Source organism: Salminus brasiliensis, chromosome 1 (assembly GCF_030463535.1).
Source record: "Salminus brasiliensis chromosome 1, fSalBra1.hap2, whole genome shotgun sequence".
NCBI classification, from domain to species: Eukaryota; Metazoa; Chordata; class Actinopteri; order Characiformes; family Bryconidae; genus Salminus; species Salminus brasiliensis.
In genome coordinates this window covers 76,065,725-76,087,835 of record NC_132878.1, presented here as the reverse complement: position 1 = coordinate 76,087,835, position 22,111 = coordinate 76,065,725, and the positions used below count along the sequence as shown (strand labels likewise).

General features: G+C 38.5%; 1 protein-coding gene across 1 annotated transcript; it reads left to right on the top strand.

Moving 5' to 3' along the window:
- The first annotated feature begins 290 nt into the window (after window positions 1–290).
- tmprss7 (transmembrane serine protease 7) lies at window positions 291–19,913 on the top strand. Its single transcript, XM_072657770.1, has 19 exons — window positions 291–345; window positions 2,674–2,693; window positions 3,656–3,857; window positions 6,677–6,807; window positions 6,884–6,951; window positions 7,125–7,318; window positions 8,262–8,297; window positions 8,444–8,672; window positions 10,067–10,191; window positions 10,497–10,609; window positions 11,739–11,845; window positions 11,948–12,084; window positions 12,933–13,040; window positions 13,351–13,458; window positions 14,303–14,419; window positions 16,513–16,711; window positions 18,059–18,327; window positions 19,310–19,446; window positions 19,749–19,913. Exons 1-19 carry the CDS (start codon window positions 291–293, stop codon window positions 19,911–19,913), a joined length of 2,520 nt encoding a protein of 839 aa, XP_072513871.1.
- The last annotated feature ends 2,198 nt before the right edge of the window (window positions 19,914–22,111 follow it).

Below are 22,111 nucleotides of genomic sequence, written 5' to 3'. Positions count from 1 at the left end.
TCACTCTAAAGCCTCTAAACTTCTGGCTTCAGTGTAGACTAAAACGCATCCATCAGATAACCCAATTGGTGAAACGGGAGTAGCTCGTGCGTCCCTTCGCGGATAAAGTTACACTGGCTTACTGGATGCTCTTACCGCTCTGTCTCTCCTCACTTGCTTTTCGTCTGTGCTGCTTAACGGGCTGCGAATGTCCAGGACGGCGGTTTTCAGCGCGCGGAGTCGACAGCGCTTTGATCACGTTCGATTCGATTGATTTGGATAAACGCGCGCCCAAGGAATGTGCCGCTGCTATGGAGACGGCGCACGAAGAGAGCGGCCCGGGGAGCGAGGATGACACGGCTGCGAGTGTAAGGGACCGCTATGGTTTTGTGTGTGTGTGTGTGTGTGTGTGTGTGTGTGTGTGTCTCCATTACTGACTGCCCCCCCCCCACACACACACACATTAACTAATTAATTGAGTAATTGCTTTAACATAGGGACACTCATTAAGATGCTAATGATTATAATAAGCAAACATATATATATATATATATATATATATATATACATACAGCTATATGATATGTGTGTGTGTGTGTATATGTGTGTGTATATATATATATATATATATATATATATATATATATATATATATATATATATATACATACATACACACACACACACACACACAATATCTCTTGCTATACAGTACTAACTAGTAATTCGTGCACTTATTAGTAGCCTGTCGTATGTGTATGTAATGACCTCTGGTCGTGTGTGTGTGGTTTGGGACATGCCTGAGCAACACTGAAGTCGTGATGCTGTGAAGTTACAGACTAGCCTGCCTGATTTGCAGTACTGCAGTCGAGTCCCTCTGGATCGGTTCCTTAATCATCTTAAAAACTTTAAAACAGGTCGTGGATTGGGGGTCGTAGGCCACGTAGTGAAACTGAACCCCATTCTACTTTAGCAGAGAGAGACCGTTAGCTCGACCAGCCTGGTTATCTCATCGTGAGTAAGTAAAACGCGTAATTTAGGATGACATCCTATAAATAATGAATGACTTTAGCCCCATGAGGCTGAACACCTGACCTTAAAACACCAACCCGGTCTGAGAATGACCACGACTGCGGGAGCTTCTCCATGGGTTTCTTGATGCTTTCTGTTTTTTCTGTAACTAAGTTACATCTTGTTTGCAGTGTTCTGTTGTTTCTTTGTTTTTTTACTACATCTTATTCACTTTTATAGACACCACCACCTAAGCTTACTGGGTAATCTGCAAGCCTGATCATAAGAAAGTTGGGATGCATCCAAAGAAGAGTAAAGGGATCTGAATGAGCCCATTTAAACCACATAATATTAATCTCACTCGTGTAAATTCAGACATTCAGCTGAACACCTGGGAGCTCAGCCTGAACCCTGTTACTGGGAGACAGTGTAACCTAATTGGATCCCTTTCAGAATGAGATTGGCATGAATGAGTAATTCTAACCACTGATATCTGAGGGTGATAAGAGAGCTCCCTCTAGGAAACGTTATCTTACATTGAAATGTCTGACCTCTCACTTCCTGCACACACTACAACACAATGCACTGTAGACAAACATGAAATGGTAAAATAGGATGAACTAAGTCAAAGTAATCATGATAATGGAACCACTCATCATTTGTTGTTTGAACAGTCGGTTGAATCAAAAATTCAATTAAATCAATTTAAGGAATTTCACCAGTTTTCTATTTCTATTTCCATGTAAACAGTCGTTCTGAGTGGTTTGATGTCAAATGCACCAGTTTAGAGAAATTCTGAGAGACTCCAAACTCAAGATCAGAGATCAGAGTGTATAGATTCACTGGTCATTCTGATTTGAGTAAAATTTGGGTACATGCTAGATTTGTGTTGTAGACATGTTGTGGACACCTTTCATTAATAAAATGATTGGTTACATTTGGCGGCTCTTGCTTGCTAGAAAATGGCTTGTCATGTAGTATACCAGTGTGATGTGTTGCTGGTATGGAATGCAGTGTTCTGTTGTTTTGGGTATGCCTGTGTTTATTGGCATTTATCAGAAACACATGCCATATAGTCACACTTTATAAGCTTCCATCATAAGTCCATCTGTTCCTGCCCAGTTGATCAAAGGAAAGGGATGAGCATAGGCCCACCACTAACCAGATATACAGTGGCTGGAAAAAGTATGTGAACCCTGTGGAATTGTATGGTCATAAAATGTGATCTGATCCTCATCCAAGTGAAGCGTATTAACAACTATAAAACATAATAACACAAAAAAATTCTGATCAGTCATGTCTTCATTGAGAACAACCATACAAACCTCATAGTGCTAGTGGATAAAGCATGTATGAGTTGTATCTCAAAAAAGCTAATTGGAGTCAGGTGTTAGCGTTCCTGGAGTCTTCTTAGGAAAATGAGTTTGGAGGTGTGAACTAGAGCTACTTTGACTGATAAAAAACCTTTTTGAGTTTGCTCGGCACAAGAAGAACATGCGTATGTGAGCCATGCATCACCAAAAAGAGCATTTAAGAGGATCTATGATCAAAAATATTTGATTTACATAAAGCTGGAAAGGGTTACAAAATGATTTCAAAGACTTTAGAAATCCACCAGTCTACAGTGAGGCAAGCAATCTACAAATAGAGACAATTTGGAACTGTGGCTACTCTGCTAAGCAGCCAAAGATCTGAAGGCATCAGTGGTACAGGTTAACATCTGATTTCAGTCTGAGGAGCAGGGGGGGGGTCACTTACTTTTTCCATCACAATTCTTCAGGATAATGTGAGGGTATCTGTACTGTGCTGCCAAGGGGGGGTCAACCAGCTATTAATTCCAGGGGTTCACTTACTTTTTCCCCTACAACATTTGAATGTTGAATGAGTGTTCAATAAAGACCTGCAAGATATTTTTTGTGTGTTTTTATTTTAGGCACCTTCCCTATCACTAAAGGCTTTACAGTGCTGCCCCAACCAAAGAAATTGGACCAACTGTGGTCCTGTGGTCTGACATTGACTACAGCTGAAGGGCTAGAACTGTAATTCCAAACTTAACCCTTGTCCTGGAGGTCCTCTGCTCTGCAAAGTTTAGTGTTTGCTCCCAAAACACCTGATCCAGCTGATCTGCTAATTAACAAACTTTTCCTAAATTGAAGGTGGTGTTAGAGCAGGAAACCACTACTGTGCAGGGCAGGGGGTCCTCCAGGACCAGGCTTGGAAACCACTGGACTAGAAGATGACTAACACAAATTGTGCATGTACACATTCTGTAAATCATCAGCAACTGCACATGCCAGGTTTACTGATGGGCTGAGAACAGTCCACCATCTAAATATCATCTGGTCAGTGGTGGTCTCATGGTTGTCTCTTTTAATTGAAGGGTGGGGTAGAAAGGGCTGATAACCTGTGCAGCAACCAATGACCTACAGTTAGTAACTCAACCAACAAAATGAACCTACATGTATTGTAGGTGTTTCTGATAAATAGGCCAGTATACTGTGGGTACAAGTTACGTGGATCTGTGAGACTGGGGACTCAATATTCTTCATGTTGTTTGCAACTAAATTAATTATAATTAATCCTTTCACATAATGAAGCAACAGGTGCTTGTTTTTGTCTGTCTGTCTGTCTGTCTGTCCGTCTGTCTGTCATGTCATGGTGTTAGGTGACTGATGTGTCTGTGGAGGTGGCTACAGTGGATGCCATGCTTAATAAACTATGTAGGACATATAATGGACGCAGAAGGAGAGCGAAGAGGCTGAAGAAGCAGAAGCAGCTGGTGAATCTGCAGCATCTGGTCATTATCATCACAGTGGTGATATTTGTCATTGTGATAATCATGTGGTCCCTTCTTTGGTATTTTACATGTAAGTGTAACACACGCATACACACAGATTCAACCATTCAAAGGAATTTCTCGCTCCCTAAAATAACTAGCATGATTTTTTTTTAGAATATTCTAAGATTATTATTATCCAGTAATTATACAGTGTGTGCAGAATTATTAGGCAAGTTGTATTTGAGAGGATTCTTTTTATTATTGAACAACAACTATGTTCTCAATCAACCCAAAAGACTCATAAATATCAAAGCTTAATATTTTTGGAAGTTGGAGTGGGTTTTTTTTTAGATTTGGCTATCTTAGAAGGATATCTGTTTGTGCAGGTAACTATCACTGTGCAGAATTATTAGGCAACAATAAAAAACAAATATATACCCATCTCACTTGTTTATTTTCACCAGGTAAACCGATATAACACCACACAATTTAGAAATAAACATTTCTGACATTCAAAAACAAAAACAAAAACAAATCAGTGACCAATATAGCCACCTTTCTTTACAATGACACTCAAAAGCCTTCCATCCATAGATTCTGTCAGTTGCTTGATCTGTTTACGATCAACATTGCGTGCAGCAGACACCACAGCCTCTCAGACACTGTTCAGAGAGGTGTACTGTTTTCCCTTCCTGTAGATCTCACATTTCATGAGGGACCACGGGTTCTCTATGGGGTTCAGATCAGGTGAACAAGGGGGCCATGTCATTATTTTTTCTTCTTTTAGACCCTTACTGGCCAGCCACGCTGTGGAGTATTTGGATGCATGTGATGGAGCATTGTCCTGCATGAAAATCATGTCTTTCTGTACCACTAGCAGTAGGTCTGGGAGTTGAGCTTCACTCCATCCTCAACCCGAAAAGGTCCCACAAGTTCATCTTTGATGATACCAGCCCATACCAGTACCCCACCTCCACTTTGCTGGCATCTGAGTCGGAGTGGAGCTCTCTGCCCTTTATTGATCCAGCCTCGAGCCCATCCATCTGTCCCATCAAGAGTCACTCGCATTTCATCAGTCCATAAAACCTTAGAAAAATCAGTCTTAAGATATTTCTTGGCCCAGTCTTGACATTTTATCTTATGTTTCTTGTTCAAAGGTGGCCGTTTTTCAGCCTTCCTTACCTTGGCCATGTCCCTGAGTATCGCACACCTTGTGCTTTTTGATACTCCAGTAATGTTGCAGCTCTGAAATATGGCAAAACTGGTGGCAAATGGCATCTTGGCAGCTTCACGCTTGATTGTCCTCAATTCATGGGCAGTTATTTTGCGCCTTTTTTTTTCAACACATTTCTTGCGACCCTGTTGGCTATTTGCCATGAAATGCTTGATTGTTCAGTGATCACGCTCCAAAAGTTTGGCAATTTCAAGACTGCTGCATCCCTCTGCAAGACATCTCAAGATTTTTGACTTCAGTCCATCAAATCTCTCTTCTGACCCATTTTGCCAAAGGAAAGGAAGTTGCCTAATAATTAAGCACACCTTATATAGGGTGTTGATGTCATTAGACCACACCCCTTCTCATTACAGAGATGCACATCACCTGATTTACTTCATTGGTAGTTGGCTTTCAAGCCTATAGAGCTTGGAGTAGGACAACATGTATAAAAAGGATGATGTGATCAAAATACTCATTTGCCTAATAATTCTGCACACAGTGTAAATATAATGGTGCAAACTGATTGTGTTATTCTTAAGCTTTAGGTGTGAGAAATGCAAGTCTGGAACTTCTGTTGGTTCCCAGCTGCATAAAAGGTTAAACAGAGGTCAACATCATGATATAATGTAAACATGACCTCCCACAGGCTTTCACAAGGCATAGAAAGGGACACTGATGTTGCTTATGAAAACTCTTGAGAAGCTGTATTAGTAATAGGGGTGTAATGACACACACCTTTCAAGCTGCAGTATGTGTTTTAGTTTTAGTACCACAATACAATACATGTACAGAAGTTAAAATAGCTATGCCACCACAATCACGTAACTGATCATAGATTGTAAGTGATTAATTTAAAAAAAGATTTTTTAGAGAACTGTACATGACTTCACTGCTGTAGAGGGCTTAAACTGGGGACAGGAGATCATAAGCCTAAATCACCTTAAAAACACAGCCCTCCATGGTCATGTGATATGGGAGTTCTAACCTGAAGATAGGAGTAAACATATTAATCTAAACTCAAAAATCACCAGTTACTTTATTCTTTTATATCATTTGTAATCAGTGACTTTATAACTTTATATCATTTCATAAAGTTACTTTAACAGTTTATATCATTTCATAATCATTTACTTCATTTTCAGTTGGCCTAACGTAATTGCATTTGTTTTGCTTTAATTTAGTCTTTTGTAGTTCTGTCTTGAATTGTGGAAACTGGTGGAAATGTATATATTAAATATACATTTAATTTCTAAAGCTGGCCCAAAATAATTATAATATTCATGTTATAGGCAGACTTTCTGATGATTAATTATATATGCATTGCTTTCTCTTATTCACGTAAAAGGAAAAACTATACAAATTGACTTAACTGAACAATAACAAACTATGCAGTGTTCTTTAAAATTTGCAATTGTTCACTAAAAGATAAACTAAAAAGCCTCTAATTATAGCAGATAGATAAGCAAATAGATAAATTATTTAACTAATATCCTCATTGTTATAAATGTTTTGTAGTATAAAATCTGTATAAAATAGAGAAAAGCATAATATAAGAAAGCATAATATAAAAAAGTGTATTTAATTTACAGTATGCACTCCTACATTGAATCTTACTGTCTTACATTGATTTGTAACATGATTTGCAATGAAGATTTTTGGGCTAATGCCATTTGTCATTTTACTCTTGACAGTTCGGAGAGAAAGCAACAGTGGGGTGTACTTTGCTGGTATGTTTCGTGTTGCCAATGTTGAGTTTATACCAGAGTACCGTCACGCAGACTCCAGTGAATTTGTATCCATGGCAAATCAGATCCAACACGTGGTAAGTGGATTATCAGATAAGACAACATATATTAGTAGTGACTGTGAACCTTACATTGATTTTTTTTTTTACATAGATAAGCAGTGTATACAAATCCTCATCAGTATCCAGACTCTACAAACACACCATCATAACAGACCTGAGGTACTACATTAACATAATTCTGTAGGCCACATTTATTGAAGTCGTAGTCTTTTCATATGAGCATAAACACTGTTGGTTAGTTCATTAAATGTGGTGTTATTTGTGTTAAAACATTAAGCCTGATGTTGTTAATTGTGGTTTAATGAATGAACAAAATGTCTTTCTCTTGTCAGTAACAATGACAAAGGTGGAGTTCTAGTGCATTTCTGGATGATCTTTGTGGTGCCAAGGCTAAAGACCCCAGCAGTGTGTGAGGAGTGTGTGAATGCCATCCTCAGAGACTCAGTGCTGACTTCTTTGAAGAACAGGTCTTCTGTAGGCTTCCTGCTGGGCCTGCCTGTGGACATTGACTCCATTTTCATCAATGGTAGGACCAGCAATGTGAGCCATTCTTGTCAACTCGTCATTTAATACTTAATGCACCTTCCACATGCAAAGAAGACAGTTCTGAGTTTTGCTCTTTGCTTAACCTCCTGAGACCCGGTTTGCTTTGGTGTGCATTTTTTATTTCTCCTAGCCATTTGGGATTAGTAGGACCTAAGAAATATAAAAAAACAAACATAGTCTTTGTACAGAAACAAGTACAAGCGTTCTAGCTGAGGCAGTACTTGATGGAGTCTATAATTATATATATATATATATATATATATATATATATATATATATATAAACATTTTTTAAGCATCTTCAAAATCCACATATTCACATACTATAACATCATATGTACACATACATATATAAATATATATGTATATATATGTGTACCTATGTGTGTGTGTACTTAGACATTTCAGTTATTTATTTTTTTCATTTAAATATTTCATTTATTAAGTTTTGTTCAGCTACAAAGGCCGGTGAGTGTCTTTATCTAAACAAATAAACAAGCAGAGTTGTGAAACATGTAATGGTGGGTGTGATGATATAAAAAGTGCCTGTGAATTACAAAACACAGAAAAAGAAATCCAGTATACTGGACGCTAGGACTGAGGAGGTAAATTATTGATTTAATGCAAAAATCCAAAACACCCCCATTGTGGTGCTTTCTTATAAGAGGCGTGGACCTGGACCTCTGTAAAGCTCTTTGTGACAACATTTGTTGTGAAAGGAAATTAAATTTTGAGTGAAATTGAATTGAAAACAGGCCTTGCATTGGATTAAACACATAACATCCCTTAATCATGTCGAAAGAACTGTAAGAGATAGGCAGGGGTGGTTAATATGACTGATATTCATAATATTTTATAATATTATAAAGCCCCATCAGTCAGAACATAAGGATTATGTTTACTTGAATATTTTTTTGTCTTTAGTTGCTCTTCGGTCAGACTACACATCTACTGCAACAGGTAAAGCATCTTTGTGCACCTTTCTCTGAGTAGACATTACCGTGCATGAGTTTAGTGCCATGCAAAACAAACAAACAAAAAAAAGCCTCAGCAACTGCATGTAGCTTCTGCTTATAGCAGTCATTGTATCTTCGGCTCTCTTTTAGGCTCTGAGTGTGTGGATAAGCTCTATGCAGGCCTGCCTGAAGTGAAGGTCCCCCTCAACGTCTTCTCGTCATGGGGCGGCTTGAGCTGCCACATCAAGCTCACGTCTGCTCCTGGCACCATTATCCGTCTCACAGTGAACAGCCTAGACATCGAGCCCACTGACTGCATCTATGACGCTCTCACAGTGTACGATGCCCTACTGCCCATGAGAGCCAAGATACTGCACAGGTCAGTGACTGCAGTGAGATCATTTTCAGCTGGGGTTGCTCACAATTTACACTACTGTTCAAAAAAGAAATGAATGAGTGTTTTAGATGAAACCAATTGGACTGCAGATAAATATGTTAAGAAATTCTAATATACTAATTCTGTTCAATTTCACAGGTTTTAAAAGACAGTATTAGATGTGTCCATAATGATACAGCTGTGAATGATTCTGTAATGACTGAGAAAGCTGCATAACCTCAAGAGTGAAGTTTATAAAATCAATATCAAGACTTCATCATATTTTGAATGTGTGTATACATATATATATATATATATAGATAGATAGATAGATAGATAGATAAATACAGTGTACATTACAATACATCATATTTGCCATTCAATAATGTCTTAGTTTAAAGAATTATTGATATATCAAATAAAAGGCCTTTTGGGGAAATAATATTTGGGCTATTATATTTTAATACAATTGAATTTCACAATGTATTGTGTAATAAATATGTTGAATATTGCAACTTAATATGGGTTATATACACTAGTGTATATGAAATATGTATTTCATCAGGTTGTTGAAGGGTTTCTATTAAACAAATACGTGCACCTTTACCTTTACCTTTACCTACTAAATTGATGTAAAATACCAGTTCACTTGCTTGTTAAAATGGGCAGTTCTTTTTAGACTGAATTGACAAACCATTTTTTACAGTGTATTGTAAAGTATATTCTTTTATTAAAAAAAAAACAAAATTGGTTAAAAGTGCCAAAGAATGCATTTATTGAATATATATAAATTATAAATACTCAGTATAAACTTTGGTTGGGGTGAAAAAAGCTCTATTGGGATTTGACAAGCCTATTATTTGACTTCAGAATGAAAACTCTGTCCTTTTATCATGGCCCTAGTAGAGAAACACACAGGTTCCACATACCATAGTATTAACACTGTAATTATATTTTGGAATTATTGGAGTCTTAGTGCTGATGTGCTTTTGTTGTGGCGTCTTTGTGCAGTGTGTGGTTAGCAAGCGGAAGAGATTGTGGCTGGATTAGCTTTTAGCATAGCACACTTTTTTGTTTTTAGAATTTGCTCATTTTACAGCTCTGTTTTGGTTATGTCACTTTTCCTTTTTACTTTTAACTGTGCCCAGGAAAATGAAGTGTCCCATTGCCATTCTAGAGCACCCTTTAACATAGAAAGTGATTTCAGTCTTGATTTAATGGTAGTGTACGTATAATGGATGAATAGTGCTTAAAATCAATGCCACTGTGTTCTTGTTAACGAACGAAAAGGAGTTCATTTGAACACAAATAAAAACAAAACATTTGAAAAACATTAATAATCACAATGAAAGTAAACTCTAGGATAAACAGATCTAGTCTCTCTTCCCCTCTTGCAGATTGTGCGAATCAGTGCGGGTTCCACTCTCTCTGGTCTCCACCTCCAACGTCATGCTACTGTTCTTCAGACTCACTCAGGGCAACAAGAGCTTCCGTGGTTTCTTCCAGGCCATCCCTGAGCAAGGTGTATATGTGTGTGTGAGAGAGAGGGAGGGAGAGGAAGAGAGAAAGAGAGTTAAATGAAGTAAAATGTAATAAAATGGCATAGAGCAATGCTTTCCAACCCTGGTCATTGAGGACTTACCAACATACCACCTTCAACTCTTGAAGGGCTTATTAATGAGCTGATTAGCTGGATCAGGTGTACAGTAAACACTATACTGTGCAGGCCAGGGAGTCCTCCAGGACCAGGGTTGGACACCATAGAGTATAGAGTACACAGTATGATTGTCACCTCTGTTTAGTGTTTGATTGTTATCTTTTATGCAGAGTGTATCAGTGTAATTACGATGCCAGCAGCTCCTGCTGTAGCGGGAGAAATCACCAGCCCATTTTACCCCAGCCTGCTCCCCCCTCTGTGCTCCTGCACCTGGAGGCTGAAGGTACTTTACCCTGTTACTTGTTAGAACTGTTCTGTTAGTACAGGTCAGCAAGCTTTAAATGTCTATACATGTCTAAATGCTGTGCACACATAGCGTTTCATAAACCAGAGCTTCCCAATTGGCCGAATAGTCTCATAGTAAAAGTCCTTGATCAAGTTCTTCTGTGCTGTTCAGTTCAATATCATTACATCATGTATGCTATTGTTTTTGTAAACACTGGTATCAGCAGTTAATAGGTGACATAAGATTTTTTTTTCAACCCTCCTTCTGAGTTCTGTCCATCATTGTGCCCTTTTCGCTATCCCTACACATTTGAAAATACAGATCACTATATATGATCTACTATTAAAGAGAACAAAATTCCACAAGGTGAACGATTGAACAATTTCATAAGGTGAGTGAAGATGCTTGCAAATTTTCAAACCAAACAACAAGGTGAATTTTGTGTATTTCATGTCCATTTAGTTTACATGGTCTGTACAATATATATTACAGTGCATTGTGGGATTGTTACAGTACACTGAAAATTCAGCACTAGGTTTTCAGACACCCCAAAGTAGTGCAGTATGTAGTGAATAGGACACCATTCTGCACACAGCTCTGGAAAGCTCCCTTGCTGCAAGTTTAAACTATAATCCAAATCTAGCATACCCCATTCAGCCAATCTAGGACTTCTGAAGGCAGTAATTAGTTGGATCAGGTGTGGTGGATTAGGGTTGGATCTAAAGTCATCTCCAGGAGCAGGATTGGAGACCAATAATTGAGGTGATGCTTGACTACTGTACTAAAATATCTACATTTGGAACCCTACAGAAATAAATGTTATTGATTTTGATTAAATGTTTTGAAATAATGACCTTCTCTTTAAATGTGACTTATGTATTATGTAGTAATTCTTCTGTAAGTACTTTTATATTTGGAAACCTTATTTAATAATTGCATTTATTAGATCATGTGAATGTCTTGTTTTATCGGAACACCCACAGAGACTCAACCTATCAACCTGATAGTGGTGGATTCATTTGCTAAATACATACAGTTGAGCTACAAGTTATTATTTTTGTTTAATTATTTATGTTTATCTATCTATCTATCTTATATATATATCTTGACTGTGATTATTTTTCAGACCCCCAGCAGCGCTCTTGGAGTGGCTCTCAAGTTCCAGAACTACATCCTCTCACCAAAAGACCTGATCCCGTGCGAACATGGCTGGTGGAAGGTCAATGAGCTTATGTATGTGCTAATATATCAATGAATATATGCTTGTTAAATTGTGCGCATTTCCACAGACTGAATAAAGGAGGTGTGTTTTCTCTTTGTTGGTGTGTTTTACAGATACTGTGGAACCTATGTGAGTCACATGACAGTCTTCCGCATTCCCGAGCGAAGTGTGGAGGTGGTGTTCCGCTGCAGCTCCCGCAGTGCAGAGCAGCCCTTCAGCGCCACCTACAGCAGCTTCAACATCAGCCAGCGTAAGATCTGTGGTGAATCCATGTGCAAAGTGTTAGACATTGCACCTACATACTGTAGTTCAGTAATTTACATCTTTCCTTTTTTACTTCAAATAAACTTTAGTTTTTAATATCTTAAGGTGTTGCAAACTGACATTTTGTATGAACCACAGGGAACCAACTCATCATACAGTACTATGCAATGATCAGAGACTGTCAATTTAAGTTATTTCCGGTCAGAACAGCTATCGATACAGCAAATGAATAGAAAAGAAGTTTCAAAAACTGGAGTTCAAAAAAATATTAAAAGAAACAGAGAAAATGGGATTAACAGAACTTGAAAATCAAGCTCCACTCTTGCTTCAGATCTGAAAATATCTGCAGGTGTTTCTGTCTCCTTCCATTGTGGACAACAGCTCAAAGTCATTGGATGAATCAAATGTAGAACCTGCTGGTGTTCTCAGAAAAATGGGCCTCAACATAGTTGAATGCGTTTGGGAGGATTTGGGTTGTTGGGAGCAGAAAATGCTCCACATTGTAAGACTGAATTTTGAAGGTGTAGAAAAATGTCCTTGCAGATTTCTGTTGAAAAAACTGAGTCTGAAGGCTGTAATACAAGTGACAGGTGGACTCACTAAACACTCACACATCTAATATTACAGTTGAGTTAACTATTGAGTTAGTGTATTCTTGTGTTAAATGTGTGTTTATTGCTTTTTCCTGACACTGAACAATGAAGAATGTGTGGCTGTTTGGACCGGAAGTAAAATACCTGAAGTTATTTTTTGACTTTTGCATAGCACTATATAACACAGCTGTTTTTTTATTCACAGTTAGTTTGATATGCCCTTCTCGATTATTTCCATCAGCATGTCCTGAGGGTCACTTCCTGTGCTCCACGGGATTGTGTGTGGAGAAAGAGCGCCGATGTGACGGCCTGGACGACTGTCAGGACGAGAGTGATGAGGTCTTTTGCTGTACGTCCACTTCTTTGTCCATCGCTAAACAAACTAGGGAAATATTTTTAATTACAGCAATGGAACAGCTAGAGAGGAGTTAGCAATCACTAGTACTTGTTATTTTATTTTATATCCAGTAATATCTTATTCAGCGTAGGTTTAAATATTTTGAACTAGGCACCAGAAGGCAATTAACCAATTTAATACACTCAAACTGATTTCATTAAGAGATCATAAGAAGATGTACTTCAGGTGGGGGACCTTTAAAAATGTTTTGTATTAGCATCCATCCTAACAAATCAGCCAATAAAAATGCTTTAACCTGCAGCAAACCCCATCAAAAACTGTGTGGGATCCTCCCCTCTTCACCCCCTGTATGTCTGCAATGGAAAGAACGACTGTCCCAATGGAAGAGACGAGAGCAACTGCACTCAAGGTAAAAGGTCCACTTTTTTAGTTCACATTCATGTGCACTTAGGACTGTGTTGAGTTGGGCAATATGATGATATGTTCATTGTAAGCTTTTCTGAATGGGAAATTGATATGGCCAAGCCTTGAACTACTACAGGCATGTAAGAAAGACACATTTAGACCAATTATAGAGGTGCAGCATACAGTATATGATTGGCCATATCATTAAAACCACTGACAGGTGAAGTAAATAACATTGACTGTCTGGTTACAGTGGCACCTATCAAGGGGTGGCATATTAATATTAAGCAGCAAGTGAGCATTCAGCGTTTTTGTCTGTTGAAAGTGGGAAAAATTGACAAGCATAAGAATCTGAACACCGTTAACAAGAGCCAAATTGTGATGACCATATGACTGGGTCACAGCATCTCCAAACAGCAGTTTGGTGGGGTGTTTTTGGTATGCAATGGTCAGTACCCACCAAAAGTGCTCAGCAGAAGGGCAACCAGGACAAGCTACAGGGACATGGGCACCTAAGGCTCACTGATGTAATGCATGGAGGCCTCATTGTAACTCATCTCGAAAGACTTAAGGTATCCGCTGCTAACATCTTGGTGCCAAGTACCACAAGAGAACTTGCCCCAACAGGTCTTAACAGGTCAGGGCTGTTTTAGTGACACAAGTGGGACCTTCACAATATTAGGCAGGAGGTTTTAATGTTGTGGCTGATTGATATGATATGCACTCAGTGTATAAGAACTGAATTGTAAAACATGTCAGGAATTGTGAAAATACCTACATGTATCGTAATGCCAAATTGGCCACATTGACCTGCATATTCCAGTAAAGTGTTGCTTGATGCTCTACAGAGACCAGCTGTTCAGGAATCAGGTATCAGTGTAGCAGTGGCGCCTGTATCCTGAAGAAGAACGCAAAGTGTGATGGAGTCTTTGACTGTCTCGACCACAGTGATGAGAAGGACTGTGGTGAGTTCCGTATCAGACCTCAGCAGCTCTGGAGCAGGCATTATTTTGAATGATAGTTTAGTGTAATTACACAATTTCTCCTATCACACAAAATGCAGTCAGTCAGTCAGTAAGTAATGGAAGTGTGTCATACAGGGTCAGAAACTACATAAGCATAAGCTGTACCCAGCTCTGATGCAATGACTAGCAGACGCCAGTGCCTGCCAATATCACACTGAAGTGCGCACTCTACCCATCCAGAGAGAGGAAGCGCAATTCTGCTGATAACAGGCATGACCCAGTGATCCTTGGGCCGTAGCAGTAGCACTTTACCCGGTATAAAGAGAGGCACATAATTGTCATCAGTTGGGAAAACATGAAATGTTGAATAGACGTCTAATACATGTAATACATGTAAAATTTAAATTAATCTAGCTGAGAAAAGTAAAACAACAATAAAATCACTCTTAGTTCATTAAATCATTTCAAAATAATTTGGCTTTCACTTCTGAAATATTACTTCATTTTTACTCACCTCAGTTCAACAAGCCTCTGTTCTGTCAGGTGGGCAACATGGGTAATGAATTACTCCTATAATTCTTAGTCCAGTTTACATAAAGGCAGTGTAATTATTATACCACAGTGTAATGGGTGACCTACAGTGCTGGGTAATTGCAGAGTGTATGGGCCGTGGGTTGGTTGGGGGGGGGGGGGGGGGTATAGGTGGATGTGAACAGGCTGGGCTTTGATCACTGTTCAGGATCTGTAGCGGAGGTCTCTCTAGCTTTAATGAGTTCTTAAGGGCCACGGCTACCTGTCAGCTCCATGACTCAGCATTACAGATCTGTGTCTCTCTCTCTTTTTCACAACATTCACACACACAAACATACACACACGCTCACTCTCATGAAATGCAAATCTCTCTTTTAAGTTTATTATTTTGTTGTAAAGATTTAGAAAAAGATTAGGTTTGCTGTGAAGCATTCTAACATTCTAAATTTTGGGCACCCCTGGTCAATAGTTTTTTTTTACTTTGAAGAGCTAAGTGGGTAGAAGATAAGCTGATTTTGTCTGTAACGCTCTGTGTACTGACAATTGTAAGTATCTTAGGGTTCCTATTATGTACACTGTATGTACACATACAGTGTACATATTCCAAAGTGAATAAGTACACTGTATGTCCACCCCTTCTAAATAAATTCATTCAGCTACGTTGCATCCATTGCTGACACTGATGTGCAAATGCACATACAAAGATTTTCTAGTCCGTGTAGAGAACAACTGCCAATAGAATAGGGCTCCCTGGAGCAGATTGACAAGATAGACATTGACATGAACCTATAGGCACCATGTCTGGGCTAGAGTATAAAGCCTCCAGCATTAAGCTGTGGAGCAGTGGAACTGCATTCTCTGGAATGATGGATGGTGCTCCATCCAATACCAATTTTGGGATGAGTTAGGGAATTGGACATGAGGTGGGGTGGTTATCACCCAGCATCCTGACATCACTAATGTTGTTGTATGCAAACAAATCTTCATTCAGAAACAGTTTTTAAGAAGGTGTCCCAGTACATTTGCCCATATAGTGTATTATTGTTATTATTATCATTATTATTTCTGGAGTGAAATGACATAAAAATGAGCAAAAGCAGCTTTTGTGACAAATGAAGCTTGTTGAAGTAGCCATTTGTGAATGGTTTTGTGGGTTTGTGTCAGCTGATATAAAAAGTTAGGTGTAGTTGTTGTAAAGCCTTATGAATGGTGTCCTATAGTATTTATCTAACTGTGTTCTTCTAATCAGCATATCAATACCTTTACTAAAACCAATTTATTCTTACATTTTACTGCATTTATAGTTTTTTTGTATTAATTAATTAATAGGATGAATAGTGTTTTACAAGCAAAACTCACTGCTGAGATAATAGTTTCAAACATTTTACACAGTACTGGACAGCTATATAATAGCATACTATAAAGTCATACTATGAATGAAATGGGAAAATAATGTAGACATTTTAATCGGTTCAGTGTAGAAGTGCAGTAATACAAACTTTAAAGTTTCATCGTTTCAAATATGCATTAAACCATGACTAAGGCAATTTTTTGTTTTGCAGCCTGTGGTCATCCTACTTCTGTAAAGCGTGTGATTGACAGTGCTCATCCTCAAGAGCGGGTGGTAGGCGGGGTCAACGCTGTGGAGGGAGAGTGGCCATGGCAGGTCAGTTTACATTTCGCTGGCCATCTCTACTGTGGAGCCTCGGTCATCTCCAGCGAATGGCTCGTCTCTGCCGCACACTGCTTCAGCAGAGAGAGGTGAGCCAATAAGCAGACCCCACCCTTTCTAAAACTAACAAATATACAAATACACATAAGAAGCCTGCTCAGCATAATCTTACTTACACAAGTCCAGTCCAAGAGCCAAAAAAGGAAAAAATGCTCAGTTACAGGAACAGTAATGTGGACAATTCACTATTACAACTATTATACCTAAAGTAAAATGTAATGAATACACCTAATGTGTGAGTAGAGTGTTTATGCTGATACAACATAACAACCAGCACACTCAAATGAACATGCCGGATACCCAGCTCTAATGCATCGGCTAGCAGATGCTCGTGCCTGCCATCATCATACTGAAGTGATAAGAGAGCCTTCAAACCACCCAGAGAGAGAGCAAGGCCAATTGTGCTCTCGGTTCGGCTATTGATAGCATGCAGCATGACCCAAGAATCAAACCTTCAGGCACAGTGATACAAAGAGCTTGTTTAATTTTAAGATAGAAAAAGATGTCGGAAAATACTATATTAAAATAACTGTTTTGGCTGAATGTGCAGGTGTCCAAGTACTTTTATCCATATAGTTTATATATCTCGGAACTGCTCTTACGAAAATGAAAGGCCAGCAGTCTTGCATTACTAAACCTGCATTACTGTTCAAAAGTGTGGAATCACTTCATAGACTATAATTTGTTGTTTTATCTGCCGTAATATCTTTACATGAAGTGTTTTTGATGTTTTATTCAGTATTTCAAGTATTTTGGGAGTGTGTCATTAACTGATGAACAGTATACTGTAGTAATGGCAAAAGTAGTCAAGTATTCAAACCATCAGATTCTGGATTACAAATGACACTGATATTTTGAGCTTTACTCCCCCCCAAAAAATATGTAAAGTGGACCTATCACATTCCTAACAAATAACATCTCAAGAGTGAAGCATGGTGGTGGCAGCATCATGTTGTTGGGATGCTTTTCTTTAGTGAGGACTGGGCATTGTGTTAAAACTGCAGGATAAAGAAGATAAAAACAACAAAACTTCACCTTTAAGCAGCACAATAACCCTAACCACAAGACTAAAGCAAATTACAGGGCACTCACATATTGATTTATTTACTTCATTCTTTGCATATAATCAACATTCCTAGCTATTTTATAGTTATCTACAGCCACATTCATCATTCTGGACACATTTTAAATCTCAAGATATTGTAATATTTTTTTACAGCCTCTAATTTGTTATTTGAAACATGTTAAAGTTGAAGAGATGTGAATATTCAAATCTTTTTGTACTTGTATCCTCCACCAAATTGGTTTTATATTATTTAAAACATTGATCCCAAAGTTTTGTTGTGTACATGACACTCAATCTTTGACCTCACCAGACTGTCAGATCCCCGCCAGTGGATGGCCCATTTGGGCATGCTGACCCAGGGCAGTGCCAAGCACATAGCAGAGATCCGCCGCATCGTGGTGCATGAGTATTACAATGCTCGTAACTTTGACTATGACATCGCCCTGCTGCATCTCAGGAAAGCCTGGCCCAACAGTCTATCCTCCTTCATCCAGCCTGTCTGTCTGCCCACTCCTTCACTGACCCTCAATGACGGACACCGCTGCTGGGTGACCGGCTGGGGCTACCGCTCTGAGCAGGGTGAGACAGAAACTGAATGAACCCTAATAATACATTTAATACTTGCAGCTGAGGTCAGCTCTAGTTTAAACACAGACATTTGACGGTTGTAACAGGCCTGCAAGTAACATTCTTTACTTAATGAGTTGCAGTATTACATTTTCTGTCTTCAGCACCTGACCAGCATAAACCAATGCAAACCGGAATACATGCTGTGATTTTCAACTGGAAACTTTTGAAGAGGTTGCATATTATTGGTGATTTCAATGATAACAGCTAGATGAAGCCACATACGATACTCTGCACTTTCTTAAGATGTTAATGCTTGAGAGCTTTATGCTTTTAACATTCATGTTTTAATATACTTTCAGCTGCAGTGACCGCTGTGAACTGCATGTTGCCCTGTACAACTCATTTAATAAGACATAAAATAGCTCAACAAGTTTCTCTGCACAGATTAGAAAACAGCAGTGATCAGTGGCATATCCATCCCCAACTGGGCATTTTTATACATTATCTCAAATTATGGTGGTAGGGTAAAAAATAAATCACCGTCATATTAAAACATTTCTCTTCTTATAAGCACAAATGTGGTAAATATTGAAAGTCGTTCTGCTTCTCTTTGCGATAAACTAATCAAGAAATACTTTATATTTACAGACACAGATAATTTGCCTTACATTAGGCATTATCATGTAAGGAATTATTCTTGTCTACCTGTCCTCAACAAGACCTCATTTTCCATATAGCTTGTTTTATATTAAAACGGAAAATCTTAAAAAATGCACAGTAATCAGTTACTTTGAAACAGTAATCAAAGTAATCAATATTCATTTACACCATGCTTTTAGTCAGCAATAACTATGACTTATGGGCTAAATAAATTAACTCTTAGTGTCTTTATTATCTAGTATTAATTATGAATTGTTATTAATGCTTTTGCTAACTGAATAGCAGTAGATAAAACAAAATGATCACCTCTGCTTTCTGTACATGTTTTCAGATAAGGTGCTTCCTACAGTACTGCAGAAGGCTGAGGTGAGTATGATGAGCCAGAGTGAATGTAAAAGGACATATGGCCCCGTATCACCCCGCATGCTCTGTGCGGGTGTGCCCAGCGGAGAGCAGGACGCCTGCCGGGTGAGTGAATGTTGACAAAGCTTTTGTTTCTCTTTGCATCTGACCCATATATTAAAACATGAACTGTTGACCTATTTAACTCTAAGGTGAGAGATGGCTTTACATGTACCATAATGGAATCTCTGAAACAGTACAGGGAAAAAACTTTAATGTAGACTTATGTTGGATTGTTTCTATTGGTCCATTTGTTATCAAATATTCACACAATGTAAATTTTGTCACTGTCATTTTGAATGGTGGTAAAAATAAAAGAGGATTTGGTTAACATGACAGCGATGTATGTGCTCTTTTCTTGACTACAGGGCGACTCAGGTGGTCCTCTAGCGTGTCAGGTGTCAGAGGGCGGGCGTTGGTTTCTGACGGGCATTGTGAGCTGGGGCTCGGGCTGCGGCAGGCCCAACTTTCCTGGGGTGTACACCAGGGTGGCCAAGTTCATAGACTGGATCAACAGCCACATTCACGACTGATAATCCAACCAGTACCACACACAGCCAAGTTCAGTTACTATTCACAATGACTATTATTATTCAAGAGACATCAGCATAACCATGGTCATTGTTTTAACCCCTTAAATGGCCAATGGCCAGCCAGCAGGCCGAATGTTTTTTACACACTTGTATCACCAAGGAATAGCACCCCCAGTTTGCACAGACGTCCCTGTACTTACTGAATAATATGTCTTAATGTCTAATAAGCCTTGGAGTGTTAAGGGATTGAGACCATACTGAGAAGTGTGCTAGTCGTCTGTGATTTAAGGGTTTGTGATGTTATTATAGAGTTATAATAAATACCTCTGGATTCCAAAAGTAAGTTAAATTTGTATTTGAATCGTAATGTTGTAATGTTCCTATTTGGATGATTTAAGGATTCCTTTCTTGCATGGTGCTGCTTTGGGCTTGATTGCCAATGTTATGTAAAAAGTGAAATAATAAATGTATAGGTTATAATAATAAAGGGTTCATTTTTAAACCACAAATATGTGTTAAGTCTTATGTCTCCTCTTGAGCACACATAGCCACACATATAATTATTAGTATAGACTAAGCTTGTGCATGCAGCCACAAGGCCACTGCTTATTGGTGCGTATTACAGGGCTATATTAAATGCATGCATTCAGTCTCCTGATTAATGAATGAGTCTGCAAATGGGCCTAAAGTGCTCTAATGATAATCAATGCGGTATGGAACACAAAGCAGTATTAGCTCCCCTTTGTCCTAGCTGCATGCCCCACTGATCTGTAATACGATACAGTGGAGAAGAAAACAAGGGGCCCAATATTAAATACACATTGCTGCTGGTTTAAAGAAGCATTTCGGCTAAGAGCTGCTGTTACATCTCATTGCACAGTGACTGCTTATTACCCACTATTAATTTAATCATGGGCATCACCAATATCAGGACCTCAGACAGGTCTATTGTGGGTTCCGGGCGTGCACGCTTGTTAAAGTTTGCCCACAATTCCGCTCACACGGATGGCTGTGCGTTTATAGTGGCCCCTTTGTGCCGCATTGCATGCTGGGTCCCGTGCAGCAGCAGCAGCACTGATGAGAAGTTAGATTCAGTTTAAGGAGCCGAGTCCTTGATTCAAGTAACCAAACTGACTCTCGAACTGACTGGTAGAATTACCTATTCAATTTTATTTTTGGGGGGGGGGACACAATGATCATGAATGTGATAAGTTAAATCAGCCCACCTCTTTCTCTTGTTATCTCCTCCATGTACTCTGAAATACAACTTCAATGTGGCTACTTTAACACATGCGTTGAGAACAAGGCACAAACTTGTTAACAGATAAAAACAGATAGGGAAACAGTCTAAGCATAAGTTGTAATGATAATAATAATAATAATAATAATAATAATAATAATAGTAATAATAAAAATAATTTGAAGTATACTAGAATCCTTTCACAAATAGAAAAATTAAATGCCTTGTTGGCCGTACCAAATTCCCTCATTACTGTTACACAAGTGTCCACATGCAGCAGAGCAAAAGGAAGGGGCATCAAGAGTTAATCTGTCAAAACATTAAAAGCACATCGAAGCATTTTTTGAGAAGTTTGAACATAACATATAACTAATAAATATAGATATTTATTTTTGGTGGTGAGCTTTGGTAAAAAAAAAAAAAAAAACTATGGTTTTTCACTTTTACCCTTGTTAGCCAGATAGCCTTTAGACAATTACCTAGCAAGCTACCAGAGTAGAGTAATACATTTGTACAAGCAGATAGAGTTTATAGATGGAGTACTTCACAGGCTAATTGAATGTTGTGGTTTTCAAATATGGAACATATTAAGGCAGTTTGCTTACTTTAAGTTAGGAACAGCTCTGTCTTCATTTTTGTTTTGCTGCTACACTTGTGTTCACTAAATCCTTCACCCCTATGAGGGCTTATACAGCTAACTTAATGTCAGCTAATAAAGTAATGGAATGGCTTTAGAGGAAAAGGCCTAAGTGTATAAGGGCTTGTTGAAACTGGTAATGGAAAAAGGATCTATAAAATCATGTTCCATTCAAACTGGAATGTCAGAATTTCTGAAGTAGGAAATTTCAACTGGAACAACGAATTTACCACTAAGAAAGTCAGGAGAGCCTCCCCAACCCCAAAGTATTATACAATTATCCAAATATTTAACTGCAACACAGTCAGCTTGTGTGTGATG

Excerpts from the sequence above, each read along its gene's own strand:
- tmprss7 (XM_072657770.1), top strand. The coding sequence starts at position 291 with ATGGAGACGGCGCACGAAGAGAGCGGCCCGGGGAGCGAGGATGACACG. Across the intron at positions 2,694-3,655 it reads CCAAAGATCTGAAGGCATCA|GTGACTGATGTGTCTGTGGA; the intron begins GTGGTACAGGTT and ends TCATGGTGTTAG. Across the intron at positions 6,952-7,124 it reads ACCATCATAACAGACCTGAG|TAACAATGACAAAGGTGGAG; the intron begins GTACTACATTAA and ends TTCTCTTGTCAG.